At 34.7% G+C, this 18941-nt stretch overlaps 1 protein-coding gene across 4 annotated transcripts in view; it reads left to right on the forward strand.

Annotated features, from left to right (window-relative positions):
* Window positions 1–18941, forward strand: part of LOC145277646 (tyrosine-protein kinase-like otk) — a 158939-nt gene that overhangs the window by 116429 nt on the left and 23569 nt on the right. For all 4 annotated transcript variants that reach the window (XM_080129233.1, XM_080129234.1, XM_080129236.1 and 1 more), the window contains one exon: window positions 10911–11152. In XM_080129233.1, the coding sequence (XP_079985359.1) occupies window positions 10911–11152 (242 nt within the window). The remainder of the gene's footprint in view (window positions 1–10910; window positions 11153–18941) is intronic.

The raw sequence follows: 18941 nt of genomic DNA on the forward strand, positions 1-18941 counted from the left end.
TCATTCGCTATGCTGTCCAAACCGACACAGATCCTCAACGTTTATGACGATGATGATGATCGTTGGTACAAATAGTTGGACTCAACATGAGTAAAAAAGTAAAACAATCCAAAATACACAGCACATAGAAGAGGCAGACGTTCGCTTCGCCGCTTGTACAGCTTTAAATTTAAGATGCGTCCACAACGGCACAAATCCTTAACATTCATGATGACAATGATGATGGTTGTTATGAATAGGTGAATTCAACATGAATAAAAGAGTAAAACAATCAAAAATACACAGCACATAGAATAGACAAATGTTCGCTTCGCCGCTAGTACAGCTTTTAAATTTTAAATTTTAGTATAGATTTTAAATTGAAGATACATACATACATACATACATACATACATACATACATACATATCGTCCGGTTATGATAACAATGCAAAAAGACGTTTAGAAGTGCTACGTATACGCATTCAACACTCCATGATTCAACTATATACACACGTACGTTTATGTGGTGCAGTACATATACACGGTTATATATAAATCACCCCACAATGTAACATTATTTTCTTTAGGACGACAATTTTATCATTCCATCCTGTACATTACTCGTAATTTACCTTGGATGAAAATCATCTCTTTTACTTACACGTCTCAAGTCTGCAGCCACAACAACTCACACAACAAAGGAACTTATATAATCTTACTCAACTCATAAGTACTGATCATTTTCTGTCCGTTCCATCAGAAGCTGAGCTTGTTTTTTTTATGACAAAATTGCTTTTCTGGATGAAATAACTATATTTAAATCCAATCGTTGACCTTTCCTTCTTCTACAATCTCCGGTTTTTGTTGTTGTTTTTTCTTTTTTTTTTTTTTTTTTTATGTTCCTAGACGGCAATAATTGCACATTGGATTCAGTCGTGGATATTTTGCTCTATACAATTTCCGGTATGAGTTGCAAATGTGTGTATGTATATTCACGGTATGTGTGTGATGAGGGGAGAAGGAAGGTAAAAGAGGATTCTGAAATTTAAAAAAAAAAAAAAATGTCTTACTTATATTCATACCAAACAAGACACATTGACTCTGATACGTAAGGGCTACTGTGAATTAGCGGTCAGGTTTATAGGGACATCCTAAGTGGGGAGTTGTGCAGCGAGATGTTTATTCACATTACGTTTAAATTTCTGCATTTTAGTACAATTGAAAAACCAGGGAGCAGGGAGGAAATTTCAGAGTTCAGCAGTTCGAGTAAAGAAGCTATTAAAGTTAAAAAAAAAAAAAGTTTCCAATTTCTGGAGACTTTTCACTGAAGGGGTGCGATTTTGCTGCTTGTTGGGTTGGTTGAGTATATTTACCTCAGCGTCCCAGAGGGAGACTAGTGGTTGTTGCACCAGCAACAACAACAAATAATCTCCTAGCTGCAACAACTGCCAACAACTTCCTTCGCTCTCTATCTGCATCCAAAGTTGAATGAAAATTCCATGAGCAGAGTTTCCTTCCTAGAACTGTTCGCCTGTGAGACACAATTCTGCTTGTCTACTTCCCGGCTGACGATAATATGGTCGTCTTCTAATCTAATGTGAATAAATTCCTAGTGGATTGTCCTCTTAAATAATCTAACCTTCCCGAGTTCCACCATAACTGATCTTATTGTTTCATCATCTATCCAACATTTATCCTCGAGTTGCCTCTGAACTTTGATAAGGGGAGAACTTCCAAGTAAAAAAAACAAACTATGCATTTGTGAATGGTAGCTTTCTAAAGATATAGGACACTAACAGATGTTAGAGGTTTTCTAGCTTAGTAGAGGGAGCCCACCTTCTTTACAGATTTGGCAGTATTTTTTATGTATTTATCCTAATTCATATTATCTGTGAATAGTTGGTGCATCAGCCCATATGTGGCAACAATGCTCCATGCATGAGCGAATAGTGATTTTGTAGAGATATAGAATACACAGTTTTATCGCTGGTCAGTTTCCTGTGATCACATATCACAACAAACGACTCAGGATTATTCATTGTAGGTGCACATTGATAGCCAGTCTTCGGCTTGCAAAATCACTAGGATCAGGTTTTACATGAAGTACCTGTTATTCCTAAATCGTAACCCATCTCAGCACTAACCAGGTTCAAAGTAATTTAACTTCAAAGTGATCTTACAGTATTAATCATTATGACAACATAATTATAGCTGTCATTACTAACTAGCATAGTGTTATCACTGTTGACCAAGAAAGGAATGTATTAGGTATCTGTATACAATGTGATTTTTTTTTTTTACATAGAGATCACCACTTATCAAGGTCCGGAGGCCACTCGAGGATAAAGGTCAATAGGTATACATTAGTCAATGTGATTGTAGCGTAGTAAACATAAGTTGTGGGAATTTTGTAAATTGGATTACTTAGGGCGACGGTTCAACGAGAGCTTGTTTACGTTGGACTTGAAGACAATCAGATTGTAGTCAGCTGGAAAGCAGGCAAGCAGAAGAGAATTCCACAGGCGTGCAGTTCTAAGAAAGAAGCTTTGTTCATGGAATCTACATTTAGGTTTAGGCACAGACAAAGAGTGCGGGAAATTATTGATAGTGGTTTTGGCTAGACGAGTGTTTTTCGTGAAAGTATGGCGAGGGTGAGGGCATAGATGATGTATGGAAGTAAAACCTGACCAGTGATGGCTTACAACCTGCATTACATGATATGCGGATGATACAATTCATGTTTAATGTACATCTGCTTTGACCTGATGACCTCAGAGAAAAGTTAAATCTGAATAGTATAGGAACATGTTGTAATGATATTGCCTACTCTTTCGTTTCAGATTTCCGGTACGTCAATCTGCTTTTTATAAGTACAAACATGTGGGCGCATTTATCAATGAAACATACACCATGACAGCTCCTCAATTGGAATTAACACAGGTGTTCAGATTATAATTATCTATTAATACACATCCATGCACCACCGAGCACGACACGGTGGCAGCATGACTGGATATTACAATAAATAACCCTACGACATGGAGTATTGTTGCCACATCTGGGCAACAGCTGCTAGAAAACTTATCCTGCCTTGACGGAGTTCAAAATAGACTTTGTAGCCTAGCAGGAGACACCCTTTTTTCTTCCCTGCAACCTCTTTCTCACAGAAGGGACGTTGCGAGCCTGTCTCTGCTTTATCATTATTTTCATAGCAAGTGCTCGTCTGAGATCCAATCTTGGCAGAAAAGTCAACAGTGTTGCCAAACATGATGATCAACAACAATGGAAAATCTCACCTTTAGCTCCATCTAAACTAACAGCAGAAAATCACCAAATATAAAAAGTCCTCGAAATGAGGCATTTGTTGATTTAAGCATCAAGTTGATGGACCACCCAAGCATTCATACCTTCGACCTGAAGGGCACAGGCAAAAACACTGCCTATCTGCATATTCTGCAAGATATATCCAACCAGTATAGACAAAACCAGAAACCCAATGCCCGAATCACTCACCTCAACACAATGCCTACTAATAGCTACAACAACACCAAAATAAACTGTTATGGTGCCACAAATATTAGGTACAAATACAAAAACCCAATTCTATGTGGTCGATGTACCAGGAGCAGCCATATTGAGACTACCAACATAAGTAGCTCTTAGAGGAATGACAATGAACTGTACTATCTCAGCCCAGCACCAACCCATCAATAGTGTAGCTGACCTAATGCTCCGCTATCCTTACAGATTCGACTGTATTGGTGAATTTCCAGAGGACTCACAAGCTTATTGTCAACCCCAATGTACCATGCCATATAGATCCACCAAAAACGACGCTCATAGCCATGTGCAAAAAAATCAAAGTAGAACTTGACAAGATGGAATCACAAGGAGTCATTCGCAGCGTTGCGGAACCTACAAACTGGGTAAGCTCTTTCACATGTTGATAAACGTGACATCACAATAAGACTATGCCTAGACCCACGAGCACTAACCAAAGCTCCTTTACGACTATACCACCGAATTCCGACTGTCAAAGAGCTCAACTATCGATTCACAGGAGCAAAATTCTTTCCAAAGTTGAACGCTAAGTCTGGATTACTAGTCCATAAAGCTCAACCATGAAAGCCAACCACGAACAACTTTCCAAACAACATTTGGAAGGTATCGTTTTGAACGCCTGCCATTCAGTTTGAGTGTCAGTCAAGATATCTACCAACTCAAGATGGATAGGATACTTGAGAGGTGCATTGAAGTTTGTGGTATAGCTGACGATAATATCATATATGGGTTGACAATATGAACACAATGAAAATTTAAGATATTTTATGGAGGTCTCTACCAAAGAAGGCCCGATATTGAACTCTGAGAAATACAAGATCAAATGCCAGGAAATCTCACTTTGGAAACCTGTATACACACATACCGGATTGGAGCCAGACCCAGCAAAAATATGTGGCCTACAGGAGATGTCAGAATCACATAACAAAACAGAATTACAACAAATTTTGAGTTTGATGACATATCTATCTCGCTTTGTCAAGGACTTCAGCTCCAAAACTGACATGTTGCACAAGGACCTTGATTTCCAATGAGAACCACACCACCAGAAGTTTTCAAAGAACTAAAGAGTGAAGTATCTAAAACATCCCTGCTTTGCTATTTCTGACCTTAAACTTCCAATCTATATGCACTGACACGAGTATACAAGGAATAGGTTCAGATATGCTACAATCGGATGCAGATGGAAATCTATCATCTGTCACATACGTTAGCAAGAGCCTTACACAAACAGAACAAATACACGTATGTATCGAACATGAGTTACTGGCCATCGTATTTGGCACCCAGCGATTTCACACATACATCTAAGGCCACAATTTCCAAATTGTCACCGACCACAAACCCCTCATTATGATTATTGACAAACTGCTCATCTCGGCCCTGGCACATCTGCAACGAATGCTAACACAACTCCAGGGATACAACTTTAAGCTCACTTATAACAAGGGATCTGACAACATGATGGACTATCTCGCTTACTACCACCTGGTAATGTGGACCCTATTGAGCTTGATGTTCAGGTTGATATGGTTCAAAAAGACATACTAAAGCAACTTCATGCCGCTCATTTAGGATAGGAGAAAATAAAACTCCTTGCCAAGGACATCATCTAATGGACAAATATACACAGAGACATTGCACAGTTCACAAAGTCATGCAGCATCTGCTAACATCCAAAATGCAAGAGCCCCTTATGCAACATGACATCCGAATAAAGTCATGGGATGTAATTGGCACAGACCTGTTTATCTCTATGGAAGTCAATGGTTGATCGTAGCTGACTATTGCTCAAAGTATCCTATAGTCAAACGCCTACCTACTCATTCACCAAGCAGTGTCATAGTGAACATCACGTGCCAAGACTTTACAAAGTTTGGCAAACCATCAAAAGTAGTCAGCAATAATGGACAACACTTTTCAAGTCACCTCTACTATAAATTCACCAAAGAATGGAGTTTCCTTTATGAAACCAATTCACCTCAGAAACCATAAGGTTTTCATAGAACGTCAAATAAGGACTATCAAGGCTATTCTCAAAAAAAGCTAAACAGTCGGGAACAATGCCTGAAATTGCACTGCTGCACTGGCGCTGTACTTCAATTTCAAGTGCCTTACCAAGTCCTGCACAACTACTCATGGTTAGATGGATCAAAATAAAAAATAACTACCACAATCAGAATCAGATTTATAGCGTGATTCAAGAACATCAGCAAAACCAGAAGAGGTACTTTGACCAACATGCACTCAAAGAAGATCTACCACCCCTACACTATGGCCAAATGTAAGGGTACAAAACCCTGTGTCTAGAAGCTGGGACCTAGCAAATGTAGTATCCCAGGCAGATTATCACTGTTCCTATCTCCTGGAGAATGTCAACGAGTATGTGCTGTGAAGAAACTGACAACACATAAGGAGTATTCCAGTGATGCCTACTCCACAAATGTCGCAAGATCTCCCAAAAACAGTTTCGCAGAAATGTGCGACCTCCGTGAATCCACCTGTATGTGCGACCACAAACATGCCAAATGACCTGTAGTGGTACGATAGTGCGACCACCATCGAAGATGAACTTATGATGAACACATAATCATAACCTCTCAGTAAGCATCTCATGGGGCAAAATAATCGCCACTTCACTGTAGCTATTCAGGCAGTCTACCCTGAACTAGTCTTTCTGTTTATTGGTTATGTTTGTTTTGTTTCCAAATCTAGTTTTATTATTTTTGTTTTAGAGAAAGGAGAATGTAATGATATTGCCTGCTCTTTTGCTCCAGATTCCTGGAACGTCAATCTGTTTTTTATATGAATAAACATGCATGCGCATTATCAATAAAACATACGCTATGACAGCTCCTCAATTGTAATTAACACACATTTTTTGGTTATCATTATCTATCAATACACATCCATGCACCAACAGAAGACATTGATGGTATGGCCACATTGAAAGAATAGATGAGAATTCTTACATTGGTAGATGTGGAACAGTTGAGGTAGCAAAGTTTGTTGGCAGAGGAAGTATTATAGTGTGAAGATAATCTATCCTAATCGGGAGTAGATGGACTCTTCCAAAAACTATGAGTTACAAAGTATCATGGTGGCAATCATTGTTAGCAGTCATTGCCACAGTATTTGACACGGACTTTCTGTAACATACTATTCTATATGCTTTCTGTAAATACACACTTGCAAATATACCACCATGTTTTCTTAATTATTATTGTTCCTTCACAACACGGCGACAACAGAAAACGTAAGATGAAGTGATAATAATTGACTTTAGAGCAAGGGTTCTGGTGCTTGTCTACATTTGCGTCTATAAAAATTATTTTTTCAAGAAAAATCGTTAAAAATCTTTATGATGTACATACCTGTCACTGAAAACGAAAATAACATTTAAAATTCCAGCAAACGAGTAGTTTTCAAGTTTTCAAGATTTCAAGATTTCAAGTTTTCAAGATTTCAAGTTTTCAAGTTTTCAAGATTTCAAGTTTTCAAGTTTTCAAGATTTCAAATTTCAAGATTTCAAGTTTTCAAGATTTCAAGTTTTCAAGATTTCAAGTTTTCAAGTTTTCAAGATTTCAAGAAATATTTTAGAACTAACATTTAAACGCTATTTTTGTTTTCAGCACTCTCGAAAACCTATAAAATTGGTAATTTTAAAGGATTTTTCTCGAGGGTGGAAAGTCGATTGTCTGCCCTTGTTGATCCTACATTCCTGACAGGTGTCGCCAGCAGTCTATCATTTGAAATTAAGATGGCGCACAGTAATCCTTCAATAAAATGTGTCATAAAATTTGATTTTCTGAAATAAAAAAAACAAACTACTTGATTGATTTACGTGATTTTTGGAATATGAAATCTTCGATTGTGACAGGTACGTACATCATAAAGATTTTTAAAGATTTTTCTTGAAAAAAATCTTTTTACAGATTCAAATGTTGACAAGTACTGGGATTCTAAATCTGGGGTGCTTGCACCACTGGGGGTGCAAGACGATATACCAGAGTGTGCGAAAAAAGTTTATGTGAAAAATAAGAGTATTAGCAGTATGTTACTCCTTTGCTTTTTGGTTGTTTTCTTTTGCATTTGCAATGTACTGATTTCTTGTTTCCATTTTATGATCAAGTATTTTAATTAAGTGACCATTAAACAGATGGATGGATGGATTTTATCCAACCATTTATTGAACAGAGGGGGGGGGGCTTACCACAAAAAGGTTGGGAATCACTGCTGTAGAGAAAGGGATAAATGAAGAGATTGTCAGAGATAGGTTAGTTTGGAAGACAATATTCTAAAAGCCACCCAACACATGCCAGCATGTAAAATCGATGATGATGATGATGATGACGACGACGAAGACTTAATAACTAATGCGTAGTCTTTCATATATTTCCAATAAAAAAAAGCATCAATAACGAACACAAAATACATATACTTTTCTCGCATGAGTTCAAACTATATAAGAAATAGATAAAGCGTTTGATGTCAATATTTCAATCTCGGCCAAAATGCTTCCAAACAGCCATCAATATCAACAGTATTGGGGAGGGCGGGGTCCATAGGTGATTTCAGAAATTTCTCATTAGTAATAAGAGTTTGCAAGAGTAAGAAGTTAAAGGACGGTCATGCTCTCTTGACAACAGACATTTAAAAACGATTGAGTAAAATTCATCTATTATATAAAGTTAGTTGTCTGTGTGTATGTGCGTCCACCTAAAACTCAAAATCTACTAAGCAAACGACCACAAAGTTGGTATTTTGTAGATTGGCGTTGCTCTTGCAGAATAATATCTAATATAAAAAAAAGTATACATTCATTATTTGGGAATCAACTGATTCGGGTTTCGTTGGTGAGAGGGGGGGGGCTGTTAGTTTTTCAGTCATTTTATTTAACCATATATTATTATTATTATTATTATTATTATTATTATTATTATTATTATTATTATTATTTTACTCACTAGGAGTTGTCACACAAGCAATCATCAAAGATTTCTCTTTGGATTTACAAAAGTCTAAGTGACAACAAGTATCCTCAGATTTTCAGTATTTTTCATCTCTCTCAATAACCTTTGCAGATGAATTTGCGTTATTGCAACTGTTTACCACTGATTTTTTGTTGGCAGCAACCATTGGTCTTTACTGAAATTTGGGTGGCAACAAACCTCTCCAAGGTTCCAGTCCTCTTTGTACTTATCCAGCCGAGGTTTGGCTAGTTGCTTTCTCTCCTCGGTCTTTCCATCCTCATCGACCCTTTTCAGCTCTTTTATATCATTATTATTATTATTATTATTATTATTATTATTATTTACTATCATTATTATTTGCCATCTTCTTGTCCCATGTTTGATGTTAAATGTATTCCGCAAACGACATTCAACTTTTCCTATCTGTTGCCATTTCGCTTGTGTTGATCGTCATCAACTGATCTTCTCCATATCCTAGGCGGCCTATCACATGGCTTTGGGTCACTGATGTCAATATGGAACACAACTGGGAGCATGTTGAATATTTAACGGCAGGCGACAGAGCCATACGAGTTGAGACGTCATTGTGCAACATGCTTCCTCACAGAGGCATGTGGAATGAAACCAGTAATTTTCAGCCAGAATCGTGCCATTGCGACGTTTCACTGGCGACCATGTTTTGACGTCATACAAAAGTACATGTGTGCTATATGCTGCCACTCTCGTATATCATTTCACTCACTGAGATTAATTCTGAGGGAACTGAAACAACTATAAGGTGACATATATCTGCCGAAGTGACGCTCCAACACATGCTGGATACTGTAGTGGGAGCAAGTGAAAGTAAAAGACTTGCTTTAAATATTTCAAAAAACGGTAAGCATGGCAGAACATCCAAGAACACCCAGGCTCCAACATACAAGCTACAATGTTGCAATACTTGGGTAACATCAAAAATGATGAGCAACAATGAATTCGAAAGAGAGAGAGATAGATAGATGGACACCACTTGATGATGATGATGATGATGATGATGATGATGATGATGATGATGATGATGATGATGATGATGATGATATCATCTGCCACATGTACAAACTGAAGGGTAACATTGAATTTTTTTTTTTAAATTCGGCAAGTAAAAATTAGAAATAAAGACTTTGTCATCGGAATTTAAAATACCATTGTTTACTTATACACACACACACACGCACACACACACATACATACATACACACATACATACTACATACACACACATACATACATACATACATACATACATACATACATACACACTGAGGTCCAACAGATATGTATGCGTTGCCAGTCAGCAAAACCTTGATAAAACAACATGGGGCGGGCATTTTACTTGCAAGGAAAACAAACAAACATCTCTTTCAATATCTGATGGAGTTTACATCCGAAATTAATAAGAAATACTTACAATTAAAAACAAAAAGAAAGAAAATTAAATGTTTAGCATCTTAACGTGTTTTCTAACACAGTTTGCCTGTTTATTCAAAGTTTTTGGTTTTAATTCAAAGATGCATCAAAGAACTTACAAATTTCAATTTTATTTTATTATATATATATATATATATATATATATATATATATATATATATATATGCAAACATTGTGGCATTATTGTGGCATTATTATATATATATATATATATATATATATATATATATATATATATATATATATATATATATATATGCAAACATTGTGGCATCACATTGCTCTTTTTGTTTTTGCTTTTAAAATTTTATTTACCTCCCCCTTAAAGACTTGAATTAAGGAAAAGAAGATGAGAAGCTATGTCAACAAATCGTTCAAAATCAGGGACAGATAATCAAGGGGTTTAAAGGATTAGCTAAGGGACACAAGTAATATAACATCTTCTTTTCTTAATTGATAAAAAGTGTGATCTTCAGAATTTTTTTTTATAAGCTACCCCAACAAAATCTCTGTCTATATATATGTGTGTGTGTGTGTGTGTGTGTGTGTGCGTGTATGTGTGTGTGTGTTCAAATTCAGTTATTTCTTCATTGTTATTGTTTATTCATCATTGTTTTTATTCTTTTTATTTTTCAATTCATAACAATGCAACAATTTCCACGTGTTAGAATAAGAAATCAACACATAAATTTAGAACACTAAATATTTTAATAGTACAATGCTAAACTCGTTCCTTTCAGAAGTCAGTGTAAGTAGAATGGTGAATTTACACTCCGTTCCAATTTTTATATAGTTAAGCCAATTTTTATATAGTTAAGCCAATTTTTATATAGTTAAGCCAATTTTTATATAGTTAAGCCAATTTTTATATAGTCAAACCAATTTCAAAGTTTGTCATTTGTCATTTTTCTCTGTTTTTCTTTCAAGGTTGCCCACACTTCCAGCTGCCTATCCGTCGTTCACCAGCTCACCGCGGACATCAATTGAAGAGAGATCCAATTCTCAGATCTCCATGCAGCACATAGGCCGTCCAAGTTTGGCTGGCAACTCTTCCTTGCCAGCCAAGTTGATTCCACCTCGACCTAAGGCAAAGTTACCCCGGGTACCATTAAGACCTCAAAGATCGGAAAGTGAACATTCGTACATGAATACATCAGCCCAACAGCCAGGTGAGAAGAATTGTATTGACATTTGAGAGGGACAAGTCAGAAGTAAAATAGATGGGGGTATGGATGGGAGGCAGAGGTTTACAATGGGAAGGGGAGACAGGGTATAGGTCCTAGGCATCTAAATTTGGGACAGGGGGGGCATCCAATCATATTCAAGCTATTTCTCTTTCTCATAACTAGGGCTATACCAACAGCATATTCTTTTCATTGTTTTGACTCTCGAGTATATACTGTGTCAATCGCTTTATTGCAGATTAGTAAAATATCAATATTTCATTAAATATATGTCACAATAAAATGAAAATTTTATCATCAAACGACTCCTTTAAGGTTAATTATTTCCAAAATTTTTATTCAAATTCATGCGATATTCACGAAGTTATGACATTTTATTCTTTATCAAAGAATTTCCACTGTCCATCGCTTTATTGCAGGTCTCTTAAAATGTTGTATTAAGGCAAAAATGCAATGTGTTATCTTGCGAACTTTACTTTTTATTATATTTTTCTGTCAAAAAATAATAAATAAAAACATATCCTAGGTATGGGCCTCATATAAATTAATTATTCATCGACATATCCACCATTTTTTAAATAACTTAAAACAACCTTTTGTACACTGAGGAAGTCAATTCTTTTATCTTAAATGGAGTTATGGCTCTAGCAACATCAACTATGCTCTTCTACAACGCATCCTTTGAAGTAAATTGTTCTCCTCCCTCATAAACTCCTTTTTTTATTTTTTAAATATTGACCAGAGATATTCAATGGGGTTAAGGTCTGGAGAACACGGTGGTCAGGTCATGAGAGTTTCCCCAACGAATTCCATAGATTCAAGGAAGGATGCAGTCGCCCCAAGCAGAATGGGATGGTACATTTTCATGTATAAAAATCATCTGAAAGCGACATGACAATGGTAGGTCATCTAGTCATGTCGACAAATGATTATCCAAAAAGGCTGTGTATGCATTGCTGGTAAGCTTTACACCCTCTGGTGCTCGGAATAGTCCAACCAACTTATCCCCAATGATTCCCGGACAAAGCATGATGCCTCCACCTCCTTGTTGGCGATGAACTCTGTAACGAATCGGAGTTTCGTTCAGGTTTCAAACTTTGGTCCATGTATCCAGATCGTCAAGAGTAACATGGGCCTCATCCCTGAGTAGGACCTGCTGGAATTTCCATTTTCATGTAATTCTGTACAAGTCATTCGTTTTTCCCTGTGTTGTTTACTCAATGGAAGCATTGGAAGAGGTTTGATGTTCCTTGCAGTCTTATTCAACACATTGTATTGGGTATGCCTGGATCTTGAAGCAATTCCAGCTTTTGCAAAAATGAAAGCACTGCTGCTGTTTGTGTTTCGGTTGACTTCCCTACTAATTTTCTGAATATCACGATCTAAAAGGTTTCCCCTGATTTTTCTGGATTTGGTGTTCAGGTTGTTCAAGAATGCAACCATGGCTTTTGCATCCCATTCCAGCTCTGTGGCTATATTTTTATGAACAATCCTTCAGCGAGTCCAGCAACTATCCATTGCTTTTCGATAACCTTTATTTGCTTAATTTTTTTTGCATTGTAAGAGATCTGCAATAAAATTTCTTTGATAATGAATAAAATGACATAACTTCGTGAATATAGCATGCATTTGAATAAAATTTTGGGAAATAACTAAACTTAAAGCAACCCTTTGATGGTACAATTTTCATTTTTTTGTGACGTATATTTAGGGAAATATTGATATTTTACTAATCTGCAATAAAGCGATTCACACAGTTTATATCCGACACAGTTAGACACAGTTAATCAACCGAGAACTACATCACTCGACATAAAAACATATAAAATATCAAGTTCACAGAAATCAAGGGACCCCCTACCTGGGGTTTACACTTGATCTCTTTATATTTTTATACATATTTAGATCTCTTTATATTTTTATACATATTTGAATCTCTTTATATTTTTATACATATTTGAATCTCTTTATATTTTTATACATATTTGAATCTCTTTATATTTTTATACATATTTGAATCTCTTTATATTTTTATACATATTTGAATCTCTTTATATTTTTATACATATTTGAATCTCTTTATATTTTTATACATATTTAAATCTCTTTATATTTTTATACATATTTGAATCTCTTTATATTTTTATACATATTTGAATCTCTTTATATTTTTATACATATTTGAATCTCTTTATATTTTTATACATATTTGAATGTTTCATTAAAGTTTTTTTATCTAACAAACACGGAGTAAAGAAATTGAGAACATGAGTTTCCTTTCCCCAATTGACTATTTTAAATATGTTATAGTATATCTTTCTTTTTGGTCTCTTAGTCTTACTTGATTCTAGGACAAGAATTTATCTAGTCTGGTGGAGTATTCAATTTCGTGTTGTTACTTCAAGGAAAATCACTTGGAGAAGGTGCACCATTCCTCATAAAAGCTAGTGTGGATTAATCATACCAAGATAATCTTATTTGGGCTGCGAATACCATGTGATTTTTAACATTCGGTCAGGGTTTACTTGTAAGGCAAAGTATCCTCATGCCAGGTTATCTGGACAACCCCCTGTACAGAGAGATGTTAGACACTCAAGTAGAGTGTCTAGTAAGCATTCAACCTCTCTCTGTGTATGTTTGTATGTCCAGTTAAAACTAAAAATTGACACATTGAATGCTCATTAAGTTGGCATTTTCTTGATTGGCATTGCTCTGGACGAATAATATCTAAAATTAGGAAAGCTTATTCTAAACTGATACAGATTTCGTTAGGGTTGGGAGGGCAGATTATGTACTCACTAGCAGGAAGAAACTGATTTTTTTAATTAAAAAGTTAATTCCCTTATGCCGATTCATTTCTTGGGAAATCTATAAAAGTGCGCCTGTATGTGTGCATGTATGTCCAGAGAGAGGAATGGGCTGGTCAGAGCAGAAATATGGAGAAGATGGAAGTGGGAGTGGGGGGGGGGGCAGAGAAGGCAAACAGAAAAAAGAGAGACAGATAAAAGTTTTAATAGAAATATATTACACTTTTACACCGAGGAATGCTGGATAGCCCTGCTAGTTTATAACATAGACGCTTGCTTTTATCATTGCATTATCACGAGCAAATGTTTGATATCCTAGTTTCTGTTTAATATGCCAGTTATTTAAAGAGAATATAATTATTGCTCAAAATATTGTAACAGTATTTTCTTATGGAATAGAAGGGGGATTAAATCATGGTGACACTAATTATTATGAAAAGTATGAACCGTTGAAGCCCTGTCATTGGCTAATGGAAACACTAACCCGTATGCAGGAATAAAAATAAATCTGATCGGTTAGCTAGCTAAACTAATCACCATGTATGTCTATGAAAACACCCATGAATTCCAGGCATTTTACCCTAATGATTCTGTATGGAAATGAAACGCAGAAGATTCTATGTAGCTTAATTGCCATAATATATTTTCATAATTTACGGTTTCTTTTTCTTCTTCAAATAACAAAAAGTTTTATATTAAATCCTGGTCCATGGAAGATCTGTCCTGATGACATGGGGTTTCTAAAGAAATCACACCTGAAACATGTATGCACATTAGCCAATAATGTTTGTAATAAAGAAATATATTATATATATATATATATATATATATATATATATATATATATATATACACACACATTGGTGCTTTTGCACAGTCAATCATACTGTTTTCTCATCATATTTCAATCTGCGGCCGATTTCTTGATTGGATAAACCAGAAAGGTGGAGATTAACAAACTCCTGACGATCATTAAGAGGGACACGAGGTATATGGAATAAATGTTACGTTGTATAACCTAGAAACAACAACAATTACGATTAGAGGTGTTAACAGATGGATATGTTATGATTAGAGAAGCTAAAAGGTGGATCAGTTATGATTAGAGATGCTAAAAGGCGGATATGTTATGATTAGAGATGCTAAAAGGTGGATATGTTAAGCTGGCTTTAAGCTCATTTGTTGCTGCAGAGTTTCCTTTTGCCTTCTCAATTTGAAGCAAATTTTTTAAATTGACGTAAAAATGAGGTTGTTTAAGCAGTTACATTCAATTTAGCTTAAATTTGCGGTTTTTGAAAAAATGACAAGTGCTGACTTTCTTTTTGGCAACGCTGCAATGAAAATTTTCAATGATTCATTGCCGCCCCCCCCCTTGCCGATTTCGGGTTTCACATCATATCAGCTCAGACAGCAATCCTTATCTGACTCCAGACATGCCAGATCGTCCCCTTGAAAGCTAACAGCTATGTGTGATGGCTAGGGCCGTGACAACAGAATATTCTTTTCATTGTTTTAAATCTCAAGTATATATCAAACACACAGTCAATCAATCGAGAACCACATCAGCCTATAAAAACATATAAGATATTAACGGATATATACTTAAGAGTCAAAGCAATGAAAAGACTATGCTGTCACCACAGTCCTAGTGATAAATAAGACTAGGACAACAGCATATTCTTTTCATTGTTTTGACTCTAGAGTATATATCCGTTAATATCTTGTATGTTTTGAGATAAACTGATATGGTTCTCTGTTGATTGACTGTGTCTTACTGTGTCGGATATATACTTGAGATTTAAAACAATGAAAAGAATATTCTGTTGTCATAGTCCTAGTGATGACATCTCCAAAAATTGTGTTCTGACAATCTCTAGCCATTCTTTTAAATGATTCTACCAAAATTCTTTTAAATGATCCTACCAAAATTCTTTTAAATGATTCTACCAAAATTCTTTTAAATGATTCTACCAAAATTCTTTTAAATGATCCTACCAAAATTCTTTTAAATGATTCTACAAAAATTCTTTTAAATGATTCTACCAAAATTCTTTTAAATGATTCTACCAAAATTCTTTTAAATGATTCTACCAAAATTCTTTTAAATGATCCTACCAAAATTCTTTTAAATGATTCTACCAAAATTCTTTTAAATGATTCTACCAAAATTCTTTTAAATGATTCTACCAAAATTCTTTTAAATGATTCTACCAAAATTCTTTTAAATGATTCTACCAAAATTCTTTTAAATGATTCTACCAAAATTCTTTTAAATGATCCTACCAAAATTCTTTTAAATGATTCTACCAAAATTCTTTTAAATGATCCTACCAAAATTCTTTTAAATGATTCTACCAAAATTCTTTTAAATGATTCTACCAAAATTCTTTTAAATGATTCTACTAAAATTCTTTTAAATGATCCTACCAAAATTCTTTTAAATGATCCTACCAAAATTCTTTTAAATGATCCTACCAAAATTCTTTTAAATGATTCTACCAAAATTCTTTTAAATGATTCTACCAAAATTCTTTTAAATGATTCTACCAAAATTCTTTTAAATGATCCTACCAAAATTCTTTTAAATGATTCTACCAAAATTCTTTTAAATGATTCTACCAAAATTCTTTTAAATGATCCTACCAAAATTCTTTTAAATGATTCTACCAAAATTCTTTTAAATGATTCTACCAAAATTCTTTTAAATGATTCTACCAAAATTCTTTTAAATGATCCTACCAAAATTCTTTTAAATGATTCTACCAAAATTCTTTTAAATGATTCTACCAAAATTCTTTTAAATGATTCTACCAAAATTCTTTTAAATGATTCTACCAAAATTCTTTTAAATGATCCTACCAAAATTCTTTTAAATGATTCTACCAAAATTCTTTTAAATGATTCTACCAAAATTCTTTTAAATGATTCTACCAAAATTCTTTCCCAGTCTTTTCAAAACTTATATTTTAGACATTTTCTAGAATCACAATCATGTACTCGATTTTGGTAAAAATTGGAATTAGGATTCTATGCATAAGGTTTAGTATCATTATATCTTGATTTTAATCTTTGTAAAGAAACCTAAAATTGGTGCAAAACTGTTCTGTTTGAGGAATTTTCCCTGTCCTGCGACGAGTATTCTTCAGATGCAAGCATAAGTATGTCAGAAGTTCCCTGTTCCGTGTCAAGTATTCTAATCTTGGCTACGATTCCACAGAATGGTTAGAACTTTGATGAGTGACTGTTTTTGGAAAACCATCAGCAATAACTCCACCCAATCATATATAAATTGGTACGCGCCGAGTTGGAGATAAAAGAGGCAACAGACTTTCGCCGTGTCACGTTGTTTGGATACGAGCCATCAGTTCCGCTTTGGGGATGAGCGCTGGTTGGTCTTACGAAACGTTTGGTCTTGAAAAGAAAATTTTACTTACATGTTTGTATTGAATTTGACAAGCGAAATGGCGATGGAATTATTTCGAAATGCATGGCCAAGTTCTAATTGTTTGATGCCAGTTTAGAGCTCTGGAAACGAGGACACCCTTGCACGACAGAGTGAACTCCCTTCCCTACCGTCACCAACCTATGATCGGAGAGGCCTTTAAAGATTGGTCATGCATGTCTACGACTGCAATCGTTACATATGTACACACATATTCACTAGAAGTAATAGTGAAGGGACGATTTCAATATTTTTATTTTGATTCCATTACAATGGCCGATTCTGATTCTTTATAAATCCCTAAAGATATAAATATAAAATGGTTATTTTTTCATGATTATTGTAAAAACACATTTAAAATGTGCATATATTTTCTTAAGCATAAAACACACACCTGTGGGGGCGGAATCTATGGAATTTAGTTTTACTGGTAGTTTAAAATCAATAAATCTATATATTAATACAATAGCGTGTGTGTTATTTTCTGTCTCACGCTTAGATCCATCCAGGTTGTTTAATTGTTATATACTTCCATTTCTTGTAATAAATAATTTTATCAAGAATTCTTTATAAGTTTTTGTTTCGGTTTCGATTATAGCTGATGGCACTCAACAAGTCATTTAATTTTTTTATAAATAATTTTACCAAGAATTCTTCATAATTGTAGTTTCGGTTTCGATGGAACTTAAGTCATGTATTTTTTTTATAAATAATTTTACCAAGAATTCCTCATAAGTTTTGATTTTGGTTTCGATTTTAGCTGATTGCACCTTAGTAATCTATTTTTTTTATAAATAATTTTATCAAGAATTCTTCATGTCTTGGTTTCGGTTTCCATTTTAGCTGATGGCAACTTAGTAATCTATCTTTTTTTAATAAATAATTTTATCAAGAATTCTTTATAAGTTTTGGTTTCGGTTTCGATTATAGCTGAAGGAACTAAAGTTACACACACACATATATATATATGGATAAGTTTGGGATTCAGTTTCAATTCAAGCTGATATACCCAAGTCATATGGATATATTTTCTATTTTTGGAATCGCAACTTTATAATATATAAAAATCGATAAAACATTAAGTCTATAATAATATATAAGAAATCTGCAAGAATGAAAATGTCATATTTAAGCGTATCTTACGACCTGGCTACGCCTGGCGTCCCTGCTAGCTTGGATAAATACTTTTGCAGTTTTAACAAAAGAGCTACAATAATATAAGAGCGTCTCCATTCACGCTGAACATCTACAAAATGCTAACATCAATATATTACATATGAATAAATCCCCTGTGGAATTTCCGCTAGTATTTATTATTTTATTATTACTACCAGTAGTGGAAGATTTTGTTCTAAACAAAAAGCAAGTAAAAAATATAATTAAAGGAATTGTTTTTTGGGCATCGGACAATAGGCACAAGTTTTCCTGATTCTGATACCTATTCCGATACCCCTAAAAGTCCCGATTTTTCCGATTCCCGATTAATTGTCCCAACATTAATAAGTAAAGCTGTCCACCCATCATG

This window comes from Euprymna scolopes, chromosome 6 (genome assembly GCF_053919585.1).
Source record: "Euprymna scolopes isolate OS-2025 chromosome 6, ASM5391958v1, whole genome shotgun sequence".
NCBI classification, from domain to species: Eukaryota; Metazoa; Mollusca; class Cephalopoda; order Sepiida; family Sepiolidae; genus Euprymna; species Euprymna scolopes.